The 14,159-nt window shown below is 56.5% G+C and overlaps 2 protein-coding genes across 6 annotated transcripts in view; one reads left to right on the top strand and one right to left on the bottom strand.

Annotated features, from left to right (window-relative positions):
* LOC113919640 (high density lipoprotein binding protein) overlaps positions 1 to 10,534 on the top strand; it is a 70,586-nt gene extending 60,052 nt beyond the window's left edge. For all 5 annotated transcript variants that reach the window (XM_027589091.1, XM_027589093.1, XM_027589096.2 and 2 more), the window contains exons 18-28: positions 1,193 to 1,414; positions 1,503 to 1,721; positions 2,394 to 2,532; positions 4,025 to 4,179; positions 5,055 to 5,159; positions 5,337 to 5,471; positions 6,479 to 6,622; positions 8,825 to 9,010; positions 9,505 to 9,621; positions 9,811 to 9,939; positions 10,071 to 10,534. In XM_027589091.1, the coding sequence (XP_027444892.1) occupies positions 1,193 to 1,414; positions 1,503 to 1,721; positions 2,394 to 2,532; positions 4,025 to 4,179; positions 5,055 to 5,159; positions 5,337 to 5,471; positions 6,479 to 6,622; positions 8,825 to 9,010; positions 9,505 to 9,621; positions 9,811 to 9,939; positions 10,071 to 10,157 (1,638 nt within the window). In that variant the 3' untranslated portion in view covers positions 10,158 to 10,534. The remainder of the gene's footprint in view (positions 1 to 1,192; positions 1,415 to 1,502; positions 1,722 to 2,393; positions 2,533 to 4,024; positions 4,180 to 5,054; positions 5,160 to 5,336; positions 5,472 to 6,478; positions 6,623 to 8,824; positions 9,011 to 9,504; positions 9,622 to 9,810; positions 9,940 to 10,070) is intronic.
* Positions 10,535 to 11,098: 564 nt separating this feature from the next.
* The window catches only part of ANO7 (anoctamin 7), a 28,872-nt gene continuing 25,811 nt past the window's right edge, over positions 11,099 to 14,159 (bottom strand). The window contains 5 exon segments of the mRNA XM_027588974.2: positions 11,099 to 11,227; positions 11,803 to 11,916; positions 12,801 to 12,853; positions 13,133 to 13,355; positions 13,787 to 13,878. Coding sequence (XP_027444775.2) covers positions 11,099 to 11,227; positions 11,803 to 11,916; positions 12,801 to 12,853; positions 13,133 to 13,355; positions 13,787 to 13,878 — 611 coding nt within the window.

Genomic DNA, 14,159 nt, shown 5'->3' with positions numbered 1-14,159 from the left:
ATGGCCGTGCCTCATTGGCGAACTTTGGGGAGAGTCCCGCAGCATTGAGTGGGAAATGAGCTGCGGTCTTCCAAAGAAGCTCTCTGTCACCTTGAGGAAGCTCCCTTCTGCTACAAGTTTGCTGAGAGCTACTGCGGGAACGGGAACAGGGGTGGGACTTTTTTGTAGGAGGCTTTCTATGTATCTGTTGACACGACAGCATGGTTTCTCTTTTTTTAAGCATATGTATTAGATTTCTTTAGTGTTTTTGTGGGGGTTTTTTGTTTGTTTTTTTAAAGTTTAACCTTGCTTTTCTGGGATGAGCCCCACTTGGTTTAGGTATGCTGTCCTTCATCGTGTTGCTGGGCTAGGCTCACCTAGCTCCTTAGCTTTTTAATAATGTTACTGTTTTCCAGTGTCTGTGTCTGAAGGTTCTCTCAGGGGTGTTTGGGAAATCAGCAGCTCAAAGATAACAAAATTCATTTGCTTGTTACTTCTTAGCATGCTGGCAGACCTTCTTTTCCTTTGTGTTTCTTCATGCTTGTGTGCCAGGTTCCAGAATACAAGGAAGGAGAGGAGAAGGCATTGTGTGGGTCTGAGTCAACTTGAAGGTGCATGTGCTCTCCTGTTGTATCTGCCAGATGAGCTGGCATCCTCAACAAGGGCATCATGTCGGGGCCTTTGCTGGGCCCTGGCTTCTTGGTGTCAGATGGGGGCCTTGGTTGGCTTGAGTCTGTCCGAGATTGAGATTGGGCCTTGCTGTGTTGGCGTGTGGGCTCCCCTGTAGCCCGAGCAGAGGAAGGCCTGGACGGGGAGCGCTCTGCTTGACTTGGGGAGGAGCAGGAGTGCCGTGCCTGGGGGTGGGGCTGGCAGTACTGTGGGCTTACCTGCTGTGCCAGGTGCACCCCTGCTCCCCTAGCACCCCGAGGCCATACTCACTTAGTCTCCTCTGTAGGTGGAGAGCAGCGTGCAGGGGTTGGTTGGGTCCCTGCCGGTAAGTGGCAGGACTGGGGCTATGAATGTACATGCTCTGAGCCATCTCAGTGTCTGGATGGCAGAGGGGGCCGTAAGTCCTTCCTGTCTGGGTGTCCATCCCTTTGTTTTGGTGAGGCGTAACAGCCACAGGCCTTTGTTCTCTAGGCCCTCTTATTTACCTGCTCAGGGGACCAGGCAGGTAGCATCAGGCTAGTGTATCTGGGATTGGTTTCCACAGCAAACCAAGAGTTTCACTGTTGACATCCGTGCTAAGCCAGAATACCACAAGTTCCTCATTGGCAAAGGGGGTGGCAAAATCCGCAAGGTGCGTGACAACACTGGAGCCCGCATCATATTCCCAACGGCTGAGGACAAGGATCAGGACCTGATCACCATCATAGGGAAGGAGGACGCTGTCCGGGAGGCCCAGAAGGAGCTGGAGGCCCTCATCCAGAACCTGGTAAGGCCTGGTGGGAGCTGCACCTTGGTCGTCCTGTCAGGCTTGGTCAGCAGGGTCATTTACTTTTTTCCCTCCCTCCATGCCTCAGGATAACGTGGTGGAAGACTGCATGCTGGTGGATCCCAAGCACCACCGCCATTTTGTCATCCGAAGAGGCCAGGTCTTGCGGGAGATTGCTGAAGAGTATGGTGGGGTGATGGTTAGCTTCCCACGCTCTGGCACACAGAGCGATAAGGTCACCCTCAAGGGTGCCAAGGACTGTGTGGAGGCGGCCAAGAAGCGCATTCAGGAGATCATCGAGGACCTGGTAGGTGCCTGGGAGAGTGGCAGGGTTCTTGGCCCCAACAGCCAGGGGCAAAGCAAGGGGCTGGGGTCTCTCAGCCTCTGGCCTCCATCCTGACAGTTGGAGGGAATACTGCTCCTAACCAGCAGGGCGTTTTAAAACGTGATGAAATGCCGTTTGTGCAAGGAACCAGCCTCTCTCCAAAGGGAAGAGAAGAGACGGAAGGGGAGGGCCTGTCAGAGCGGGTCCGCACGGAAACCAGTTGGGTTTTCCCTCCTGGCGCTCCCCTGCCGCGGCCTGGGAAGTACGTCCCTGACCACCAGTCCCCACGCCGCCTCATGGAGTCGTAGCCCCGCGTTCGCTGCCAGTGGCTCACGCAGCCACCCTTCAGGGACAGCACCTAGCCGTGCAGGAGGCACGGAAATAGCTGTACTCCTAGCTCTGGGCGGCAGCGAGCCTCGGTGCCATTTTGTGCAGATGTGTCATCAGTACTTTTTTGCGTCTGGGAAATGTGTCAGAAAGAGGCATCCCATTCGCTCCTGCCTCGTGCCCCTCTCTCCACCCTGTTGTACTTGGAGCACTTGAGGTGTCTGCAGAGGACTGAGTGGAGGCTGGTGAGGATGTGCACTGACCCTAAGCAGTTAACCTTTGCCTTTATTTTTTTCTTTCTTGCTGTGCCCCGCAACCCCCCCCCAGGAAGCCCAGGTGACCATAGAATGTGCCATACCCCAGAAGTTCCATCGATCTGTCATGGGCCCCAAAGGTTCCAGAATCCAGCAGATTACTCGGGACTATAATGTTCAGATTAAGTTCCCAGACAGAGAGGAGAACCCAGGTGGGTCCCAGCGGTGAGCTCTGTGCTGAGTGGGGAAGCAGGAGGTGTGTGAATGGGCCCCGCCTGGGGAGTTCCGGAGCTTCCCTAGGACGTGGGTTCTATCCGTTGCTGCAGGGTGATGGGTGCCCTTGCAGTGTCAGGAGGCTTGCAGTGGGTGATGCGGCAAAGGAGGGCAAAGCACCTGCGGCCTCTAAAGCAGGGAAGCACCCGCCCCAGCTGCCACCCTGAGTTTGGTTCTGAGGCTTCTCACAAGTCCCAGGTGACCTGTGTGCTAGAGCTGCTTCCGCTCTGTCCACTGCAGCTGCCTCTCCCCCAGCACCCCTACTTGGCGGGTCTTATGCCTTGAGAGGCAGGCACCCTGGCTGCCCTTCTACCACAGCCCCTCACACCAGTGTCCTGCTTATCGCTTGGCTCTGCATGTGCCTCGGGGACAGTCAAGTGGTAGGCAGTCATGAGGTGACCTGCACAATGAGGGGTCTCAGAGCTGGCTTTCCAAGACCTGCCTCCTGCTCGGGTTGCGGCCAAGTGGACAGTCATCTTTGTGGACTGGTCTCAGTGGATGCGTCTGGTCTGGTTGGCGACGGTGTCCACTCCGTGTGCTCTGTCCTCTGCACAGCTGGTCGCGGCCGCTGACTCTCCCGTTGCCCTGAGCACGCACGGGCTGTTTTGAGTACATACGGAGGAAAACCGCATAGGATAAAGATGCATTTTCTATATTCATTATCTAAATTCAGTTTGTTTTCTCTTGCCCCCCCTTCTTTTATGCATATGGTCTTTTTTTCTAAGTCATTGGAGTGTACTCTTCAAACTTATTCTTAGTGGCTCTTTCCTAAGAATGAGAACTATTTTTTTTTTTGACGTCATTTGCGATAACTGGGGTACATCCATCATCGGAATCAGAAGATCTAACAGTATATGGTGCTGTTACCAAATTTAGTCGGTGTTCAAATTTTGCCACTTTGGAAAGTGTCTGCAGAGCCCGACCTTCCCCCCAGTTGGGTACAGGACTGTGATTGCTTCGGCTGTCCTGCTCTTGCTCCTTCACACATGTTGCTGTTGTACAGACTCCAGAATTCTGTCCTGCCCCGTGAGCCTTTTGTGTCAGGTGCGCACCTGGTCCCCCACCGGCCGGCCTCTGTCAGGTGTCCTGTCCCTTCACCCTGAGGCTTGCTTGCTTGCCTGCTTCCTGGCATAAGAAGCTGGAGCCCTCTCCCCTCCTCCCTCCCAGCCTGTGTTGTAGGCCCCTCCCCTCAGCCGTGTCGCAACCCCAGGGCTTGGACTCTTAGTCTCCTTGCCCCTCAAACACAGTGGGTGCCGTACCCCATGCCTCCCACACGCCAGCCTCCAAGGTAACCAGCTCCGCCTGAGCCAAGGGGGTGACTCATGTCCTCCTGGGAAGCCAAGCGTGTATGGGTCTTCCCTCCCCACTCCTGTCAGCACATGGAGAGTGCAAAGTCGGCACTGTGAGCTGCCCCCTCTCTTGTCTCCCCAGTTCACAGTGTAGAGCCATCAGTCCAGGAGAACGGGGATGATGCCGGAGACGGGAGGGACGCCAAAGAGGCCGACCCTGGCTCCCCCAGGAGGTGTGATATCATCATCATCTCCGGCCGGAAAGAAAAGTGTGAGGCCGCCAAGGAAGCCCTCGAGGTGGGTGCAGCCTGATGCTGGCTGCCGGTGGCACTGGCCTCACCGGCCCGGGGCACAGAGCCCGGCGCCTGGGGGCTGCTGATGGGCATGGAACTGACAGGTTTCAGTGACAGCAGGGGGGATGTGGTCTCCAGCCTCGGGTTCCTTTTCTGTCACATAGTGAACCAAATCTATTTCAGACTTGCAAGGATGAGTCCTTTGTGCTCTGAATGCTTAACTGAGTGCCAGCTACCTGTCGGGCACTGTTTTAAGCGCTGCTGTTATCTCTGAGACCCATGTGGGCTTGGCCACAGCCTGTCCTTGACATGAGTGAGGCCAGGAGTCGGGGCTGGCCTCTGCGTCTGAGCCCCACTGGTCCCCCTCTGTAAGCCTCAGATTGCTCTGGGTTTTTTTCCTGAATTCGGTTTAGTCTGTTTTGTTTTGTTTGTATAAGTGGCCTGTCACATTTAAGAGCATAAGCTTGCGGTTGACTGTCTGAAAGTTTGCCCTGTTGTTAATCTTTAAAAAATGGACTCCATGTTTTTTGTTTTTTTGTTTTTAAGAGTGCATTCAAGCAAGTGGGGAGAGGGACAGAGGGAGACAGAGAACCCCAAGCAGACTCCCCAAGTACGGAGCCCAGTGCGGGGCTTGATCCCAGGACCCCTGAGATCATGACCCGAGCCGAAATCAAGAGTCAGACGCGTAACCGACCACCGCCTGGGCGCCCCTCGATTCTATGTTCTTTTTTTGTGTCTTCTTTTGAGTTTAAAGCCTGGGTGCTGGTCTCAGTTTAGACGGAACAGCATGGAAGGTTCCAGGAAGCTCCCTCTAATTCTCACAGGGTCACTCTGCTCCCCGCTAGCTCTCAGGCCTGCCCCTGACCGTGTTCCCTGCAGGCGCTGGTTCCTGTCACCATCGAAGTGGAGGTGCCCTTTGACCTTCACCGGTACATCATTGGGCAGAAGGGGAGCGGGATCCGGAAGATGATGGATGAGTTTGAGGTACCATGATTTGCGGTCTTTTCCCTGGAACCAGTGTTGGGTGGGAGCCCTCCCAAGGGCCTCTGGCAGTTCAGCCCCTTGGGCCTTCCCCCTGCTCTTAACTGTGCAGTAGCCGGCCGCCCCTAAGTCTTCATCTGCGACCCCATCTACATCAGGTCCGTCCCTGTCTCCATGTAGGTGAACATCCATGTGCCGGCGCCGGAACTGCAGTCCGACATCATCGCCATCACTGGCCTTGTCGCGAATTTGGACCGGGCCAAGGCTGGCTTGCTGGAGCGCGTGAAAGAGCTGCAGGCTGAGCAGGAAGATCGGGTGAGTGTCTGTTGGGCCGCGGGGGCATCCTCCAGAGCTGCGGTCCTCAGCCTTCGTCTTGCCAGAGTGTCACCAGCACCCTGGCCACGCTGCAGCCAGTTTGGCTGGGTGACTGGAGGAGGACCGGGCCGACCCGGTCGTGGTTTGTGTCCAGTGGCCTCTCTTCAGATGCAGTGTTAAGAGCATGGCACTTTTCTCTTCCATACAACTGCAGCAAAGTTAGATTCCCTGTTAATTAGCACTTTTTTTCCAAAGTAAACGTGCCATGTTGTGGTGCCTCCAACCGCACAGGAAAGGTAAGGTTGGAGAGGCCTGGGAGCCATTGCTGAGAAAGACCCCCAAATGTGAGTGGTGTCGTCCTGGGTGGGTGTCAGCGGGCCCGCGTGGACCTTCTCACTGCTCAGTTTCCCTGCTTTGAGGAGGGTTCAAGACCCACGTCCCCTCTGGAGAGCTGGTGTTGGAGGGTTTTCTGAGTGGTGAATGGTACGGCTGAGTGCTGTCAACCTCCAAAAGTCCTGTTACAGATGATGTGGGTCACGGGATTCCTACTGAGGAGGATTTCCTGGAGTCATGTTGGGGATACGGCCCACAGACCTCACACACCTGAGTGTGGTTCTGACGGTCTCAGCCTCTGGCCACGGATTTCTCAGGCTGGCTGGCCCGCTAAAACTTCAGGCCTGCTTTTCTACCCCCCACCCCCCGAACATTTTTATACTTACTCATCAGATGCCTACTAAACCAATTAGAAAGTTGAGCTCAGAGCTCACCACTTGCCACGCCAGCCTTGTCGGCGCTCGAGCAGTCCTTTCTGAAGGGTCTGTGTTCTTGCTTACAGGCTGGTCCTTGAGCTGGTGGGGCGGGGTGACAACAGGCTAACAGGAAAGCAGTGTCTAATTTTTGTCACTGGGGATACTTCGGGGTTCCCGACAGAAAGGGGGGTGAGGCACATGGCTGCGTGTGATGGTGAAGGTCGGGCTTGAACTCCTCCACCCTTGTCTTATCTGTAGGCTTTAAGGAGCTTTAAGCTGAGCGTCACTGTGGACCCCAAATACCACCCCAAAATTATTGGGAGGAAGGGGGCAGTGATAACACAAATCCGCTTGGAACATGATGTGAACATTCAGTTTCCCGATAAGGACGATGGGAGCCAGGTAAGAATGACTGCTGGGGTCAGACTCCATTGCCGGAGCATTTTGGGGCAGATGGACTCTTGTAACCTCATCCTGACCTGGGAGCAGTGAGCGGGCAAGTTTAGGATGTGCCCGGGTGGGTGGAGAGAGGGCGGAGTGCAGAGTGGCAGGTCTCTGCGGATCGGATTTTGGCTTGGGCTTTGGGCCCTGTCTCGGCCCATGTCAGCCTGCATCGCCGCGTGGACCTGGGGCACTTTTCCCCTGCCCACCTGGTCGTCTTGGCAGGCAAGCTGGGGCTCCAGCTGGGTCCGTCCCACACGGTAGTCCCCACAGGTGCAGGCCTTCAGGGAGCACCCTCCCCCGCCCATCACTCCCCTTCCTGTCTTCCTTTTGGCTCCCGTAGGGGCCCCGTCCAGCACAGTCTCTGTGTCTCCTGCAGTGGCTTGCAGCGGAGCACCCAGAAATGGTTTGCTTAGAATCTTCTGGCCAGCAAATCCCAACACGCCTCTACAGACTCTGGCCTTCCTTTTTTTTTTTTTTTTTTTTTTGATTTTATTTTATTTGAGAGAGCACATGAGGGGGAGGGGGTCAGAGAGAGAAGCAGACTCCCCACCGAGCAGGGAGCCCGATGCGGGACTTGATCCAGGGACTCCAGGATCATGACCTGAGCCGAAGGCAGTCGCCCACCCGATTGAGCCACCCAGGTGCCCCAGACTCTGGCCTTTCAACCTGCATCCATGCACCGTGGCAGGCCATCTGTCTGTACCTTCTTTCTCTCCCTGGCCCGAGTCTGTGAGCCACACACTTACCTGAGTCCAAAAAGGCAGGCAGGCCTGTTGGGGCTCACCCCGCAGCCCCCACCTCTCCTGTCTGCCTCTTGCCTGGTCCTACCTTCCCCAGGTGCGTCCTTCTGTCTGCCTCTGCATTTCTAAGAGACATGTTTACACTGCTGTTCTTTTTTATTCTTTGTGGGGTTTTGTTTGTTTTGTTTAAGCTGCATGCCTAATGGGCTTGAACTCATGACCCTGAAGTCAAAAGTCACCTGCTCTTCCAGTTGAGCCAGCCAGGTGCCCCTTTAATTTTTAATGTTTTTATTTATTTTTTTAACTTTTTTTTTTTAAACATTTTATTTTTTTGAGAGGGGGAGAGAGTGTGAGTGAGAGCCCAAGAGCAGGGAGAGGGAGAAGCAGACTCCCCGCTGAGCAGGGAGCCGGATGTGGGTCTCAATCCCAGGACCCTGAGATCATGACTTGCACCACTTAGGTGCCCATAATTTTTAATGTTTTTAAATCTGAGAATTCAGTTTCTAAACTCCTTACCTTCACTATGTGTATTTCCTTCAACTTTTCTATGTAAATATCACGTTTTTAGTCGTTATTTGGTGTTCAGACCACTGGTTAATAGTTCACAAGCCGAAGAGGGTCGGGTGGCCACATTTTCTTCATACACAGCCTTTTCCGGTGAGGGTCATGCTTCTGTTGGCGAAATGTTCTGGTCTTGGTGTTTGGCGAGGCGCTCGTCAGCGGGTGGCAGGTCCTGGGCATCGGGACTAGCTGCTGCTCTGTGGTCTCCTGTGGTCTTTCTGTCCTCTCTCCTGGGCAGGTCTCGAAGTTTGTGCTCTTTGCTTTGTCTCCCAGTGTTTCTGCTCTCTGGTCCTTTGTCCGTTGCTCTTGTTTAGGGTTAGTATGTTAACGAACGCGGTTTATGGATGTGACTTTGTGTTCACGTGTCCCTTATGCCTCAAGTCGTGTCTCTACAGATGTGGTGCGCTTGCCTGTCCGTGTGCATGTAGGAGGGAGGCCCTAGGCTGGGGCGCACTATGGCTGTGGAGTGCTGGCCATGGTGTCTGGAACCTTCTCTCCAGGTCGGTCTGTCTCCAGGACACCTCCAGATGCAGGGCCCAGGGTCACCAACACTGTGCCCCCTCCTGTAGCTGTCTCTGTGCAGATGCCCTTTCTTTTCCTGTACGTGTCTTTCTGGTGGGGGTGGGAGGGGAGTGGGCAGGAGCTAATAGGCGTTGTTGACCTGTATTAAATCAGCACCTGACGTTCTTTTCTAGCTTTTTTCGGTTCTGAGCGGGTCAGTGTTTACCCTCACGGTGAGGGTAAACTCACTCAGCCGGTGCTGCCTCTTGTCCTCTCACAGGTCTTGTCTGCTGGGTTGGGGCTCCCAGCTGGAATTTCTGGGGGCGTCCCCTCTTCTGACCAGTTTTTCCTTTCTCAGCCCCAGGACCAAATTACCATCACAGGGTATGAAAAGAATACAGAAGCTGCCCGGGACGCCATATTGAAAATTGTGGGTGAACTTGAACAGATGGTTTCTGAGGATGTCCCACTGGACCACCGTGTTCACGCCCGCATCATTGGCGCCCGCGGCAAAGCCATCCGCAAAATAATGGATGAATTCAAGGTGGGTCCCCAACCCAGCCGTGGAGGGGTGTCATTAAGTCCTGGAGGCACAGTGGGTGCGATGGGGTGCGTGCTTCCTGCTCTGGCAGGGCACTTCCTTCCACACGGGCTAGTGGAGGGCCTCAGGTCTTCCTGCCTCAGCTGCCGACCTCACTTAGGGTTTGGAAAGGAGACCTCTGACGCTCGGGTGCCTGTCTCTAAGTTGGTGAGGCAGTGCGGAGGGCACAGCCGTGTGCCGTTGATAGCATTGGACGGTGTCCTGCACCGGCCGGCCGCAGGAGGGGCTCCCCCACAGTGCACCAGCGGCTTCTGTATCTGTCATGTTGTGCTTAGCTCTGACGTACAGGACCTTTGCCTCCTGAAAACAAGGTTAACTTGGGAAAACTTCACTAGAAATCCACCATTCCCAGCCATGCATAACCATGAGCCTCTGGTTCAGAGACCCCAGGTGGAGGGCTTCCAGCCACCTCCAGCTGCTGTGTGTGCTCCTTCCAGGTGGACATTCGCTTCCCGCAGAGTGGAGCCCCAGATCCCAACTGCGTCACCGTGACGGGGCTCCCAGAGAATGTGGAAGAAGCTATCGACCACATCCTCAACTTAGAGGAGGAATACGTGAGTTGGGGCAGCATGTCTGTACCCGGGACACCCTGCCTCTGACTGGCCGGGGATGACAGCAAGGCCATGTGCATTTGCTCCCAGGGGCATGCGGGTGTAGGGTCTCCCCTGAGCGAGCCTGGTCGTTGTGCATGCCTGCTGCAGACTGACACCCCCCCAACCCCCACCCCCTGCCTGTGCCTACAGCTGGCTGACGTGGTCGACAGTGAGGCCCTGCAGCTGTACATGAAGCCGCCAGCCCACGAGGAGTCCAAAGCGCCATCCAAGGGCTTTGTGGTCCGGGACGCTCCCTGGACCGCGAACAGCAGTGAGAAGGTCAGATGCTGTTGTGACCCTCCATGTGCCCTGGGAGGGGGGAGCACCTGCGAGCGGCACTTACTTCTCCATTTGGGAAGCTGCTCAGGTGGGAGCCCCTTACTAAAGCTGTGCACTCTTTCCCCCTACAGGCCCCTGATATGAGCAGCTCTGAAGAATTTCCCAGCTTTGGGGCTCAGGTGGCCCCCAAGACCCTCCCATGGGGCCCCAAACGATAATGATCAAAAAGCAGAAACCTCTCCAGCCTGCTGCCCCAAACCCCACCACACATGGTTTGTTTCAATCTGACCCAGCAGCTGGACCCTCCATAAATTGTTGACGCCTCCCCCTCCCCGAGGTCTCGCAGTGAAGCCGGGCGTGCCAGCACCCTGCGTGCGCTCAGGATCTGCTCCCTGACACCTTTGCTCTGGGACGGCTCTCCACTGTTGTGAACACTAACAGAGGTAATTGGACATTTCCCTGTAAGCGTCCTGGCTCATCCAGCATGTCAGTAAGGCTCTGGCCTCCACTATGAGAGCTGCACAGCTGTGGCTGAGTCTACTTCCTGTGTCATGACCTCAGGAAATAAATTTCCTTGACTTTATAAAAGCCAAAACGTTTGCCCTCTTCCTTTCCCACCTCCTTTCCTCCCTCTGCCTGCCGTCCGGACCCTCCTTGTCGAATGCAATCCACCTTCTTCCAGCTGCCAAAAAGCCCACTTAGCCCAGACCACAGGGTGGAGAGGAAGACCCAGTGTGTGCACTGGGAGCGCCTGGACCCAAAGGAGAGCCGCGGTGGAGCCGGGGGGGGGGGACCGGAAAGGCAGAGAAGGGTGGCCCAGGTTCTCAGGCGGTCTTGGCTTTACACATGTTGGGGTCTGAAAGCACCGAGTGTCTCCACCCCTGCACCGCACGGCGCTGGAGACCCCACGTCTGGTGAGCGAAGCCTGAGGGCAAAGCTGCAAGTCTCCATCTGGGTCCACTGTGGCTGGCCTGGTGGCCTGCTGTGGCCTGAGAAATGTGGGGACGGAGAGGGGAGGCCCGCAGAGCAGCGGGGTAGACCATCCACTCCTCCCTCGTGCCCACCCCCACAGATGACCAGGTGTTGAGTCGCCTCCTTTCTACCTCAGAGCCAGTGTGGCGTGGTCCCATGCTTAGGGGAGTGCCACCCCCAGCGCTCTTTAGAGGTTTTTGGTGGTGGCATGTTTGCTGCAGCGCTGGGGCTCACCCAGGCTGTCCTCTTGACACATGCCCGGATGCTGTGTGCGCCGGCTCCCGGGAGTTGGCTTGGTGAGGCAGGCTTCGTAGTCCTGGGGTGGAGAGAGGTGGTCAGCTGGCCTGGCCCAGAGGACCGGCTGGTGATAAGGGAGGGTCTGCTCTGTCTCAGGTGCGTGGTGGGTAACTGTGGGTGTTGGACCACAGGCCTTGGCGAGACAAAGTGCCCCCCCCCCCCCGATTGTTGAAGGTCCGCTCTGGAGAGGAAAGGGGGTCCCGGGCAGTGCGGAGGTGCCTGTGTGCCATGTCGTGTAGGAACGATGATGGGCGCTCTGTCTTGCCGTCTAGCTTCCCCATCCCTGCCTCTGCCCCCACAGAGGTGACTGGGCCTTCCTTCTCACGTTGTTCCACCCCGAGATGCTGGAGTTCCTAGGGGCCAGACATGTGTCTGACATGTGTCCTGCACACAGCCTCCGCCACCCCTCTGCCCCCATCCTTCACTCTCGAGCTCCATTAACTGAAGCTCGGTGACCTTCCGACTCTGAAATTCTGAGTAGACTGAGAATCGCTTGACAAGTGTACCTCAAGCTGCCTTCACAAGCTCCTGTCCAGGGCAGCCTGCAGTGTGCCCGTCTCTAGGAGCCATAGACTGGGGTGGGAGAGAACGCACCCTTGAGCGGACAGGCCGGGTGACCCCAGAGCGGGCCCGGTGAGGAGACGGGGGGAGGAGGGGCGGCGCTGCCTTGCCTTTCCCCAGGCGCACCCCCTCCATCTCTCGGGGAGCCTGATTGGGAAAGGGCACCTCCTCTCCATCTGCGTGCGGCTTGGAGCCTTCCCCGCGGCCATCTTGTTCTCTCCGTCCGCCCTTCCAGCTCCCACGGCGTCGAGCCCAGCCCCTCTCCCCTTTGTCCTTCTACAGCATCCTTCCACCACCCCCACCCCTGCCCTTCCCTAGGGGTAAATTTTAAATTTTCACAACAGGTTTTTGCACATTTGCATTTATTGCTAAATGTTGTAGATGCAAACCGCACCCCCCTTCCCTAAACTGTACTTGGGATCTTGTGTGCTCTGTTGGTGGTGGTGGTTACTGAAGATTGCTTGGTGACCCTGCCCAGGCCTGGTCTCCTGCAGCCACCCCTGCTGCTGGCACAGCCCTGGGCAGGATGGGGTGTGCGTGTCCATTTCCTTTGCTGAATGTCTTCCATATCCTGTGTTTCCATAGCTATGATCCGTCCCTTGGCCTTAATTTTGGAATCTGGAGATTATATGCAAACATGTGTAAAGGCTTATGAATATGGATGACACTGGAATTTTATAAATTCTAAAATAAAACCCGAAACCAGATATAGTGTGCTAGAACTCATTTTGTCATGCGGCATGTCTTTTTTTGGTCCTGTGGAACCAGGGGTGTCTTCTACATGCTCTTGAGTGGTAACTGATATCCATGGATAGTTCTAGTCTCTGGTGTGATTCTCCCAGCTGGCATATGTGGGAGGTAGATCGGTTCCCTGGGAGCAGACAGGTGAGGGGCTGGGAGGGAAGCAGGCAGTGGGCCCTGAGCAGGGGTGAGAGGGGCCACCTGCCCTTGGGGCTGGGAGAGACATGGCAGGGAGCAGCTCCAGCAGTTGCTGCTGCAGTCAGCTGGGCTTGGGGGCCCCCAGCCAGCACCTGGGAGGTAAGGTGCATGAGCAGAGACCCAGGGTCACTGAGGGCACAGCGCTCTGGGCCAAGAAGGGGCAGGAGGTGAGCTGTGGCCTCTAGAGGGCAGTGGGCCTTTGATAGCTCTGGGGCCTCGGAGTCCCTGCCCTCCAGGTGGGACTGCCAACTTGAGGTGACCCCTGTGACCTCGGAGGGGACGGGTGAGGCATGGCTGACTCCTGGTGGTGTAAGCTGTGGGCCCAGACTCTTCCCCAAGTCCAGGGAGCTGTTGTCCTTTGTCAGTTTGTTCCAGAGAGAGCCTGTCCCCAGGAAAGGGTGCAGGAGGGAGTGACTGGACTGACCGTGGTCTGTCACGTGCCACGGCAGAGCACCGGGCCAGGCGCCATGCCACTGCTGGACAAGGGAAGGTGACACAGGAGAGGTGGGGGAGGCGGAGGGGCTCGCCTCATTCTCAGTCAGTGCCTGCTTGGCCAGGTAGTACTCCCGCTTCACTGTGACCTCCACAGACTCAGCAACGTCGGGCACCAGGAGGTCGAGGACCCGGCCAATGGAGAATACCACGTGCTGGGAGCAGGACACGGAGCAGCGGCAGAAGACACCCGCCCTTTGTGGGACGGATGCCTAGAGGGGCCTGCACAGGGCCAGGTGTGGGCACCTGCTCCCCAGGTGTGGGCTGAGCTGGAGAATCGCAGCGTAGCCGAGGAAACCCGCAGAGCAGGCGGGAGCGATGGCTGCAGAGACCTGTCCCAGGTTCTGGGACCCTGGGGAGCCTCCCGGGACGCTCTGCAGCGACCAGAGACAGAGGCCAGGCAGGGATTGACCGTTCCCAAGATGGGGAGAAACCGTGCGCAGGAGAGCTATGGTGTGACCAGGTGATGGCGTGTCTGCACCCCCATCCCCCCAACACCTGCACACCACGTGCTGGATCTGGCAAGGCGTCCTGAGGGCAGAGGGCAGTAGGAGAAGCCAACTGGGGAACTGGGAACCTGGCTAACCTCAAACACTATGATGAAAGCCAGGCGGATGGCCAGAAGATTCCAGTAGGTAGGGGAACTCTGCCCATCATCTTCCCTGAAAGCCTGGTACCCGCAGGAGACCAGGAAGTCAGTGTGGGCAGCTGGGGCTCCGCCTTTCCCTCCCATGATCCTATGACTCTGGGCCAGGCTTACCTGAGGGCGCCTGGAGGAGTATTCCCACACAGGGTACTCTGACAGGACCTTTAGCTTTCGGTGTTGGGGCTCCAACGAGGTGGATGGGCCGGATTGTCCCATTCCCCTGTAGCCTAAACTGGGCCCCGCAGTGGCAAATGTCCTATTGTCCAGCGGATGTGCTGATACAATAAATCTGTGCTTCTATGGGTGGTGTCAC

Source organism: Zalophus californianus, chromosome 3, assembly GCF_009762305.2.
Source record: "Zalophus californianus isolate mZalCal1 chromosome 3, mZalCal1.pri.v2, whole genome shotgun sequence".
NCBI lineage: Eukaryota > Metazoa > Chordata > Mammalia > Carnivora > Otariidae > Zalophus > Zalophus californianus.
Note: the sequence above shows the minus strand (reverse complement) of the source record. Positions and strands in the feature narration are given on the sequence as shown.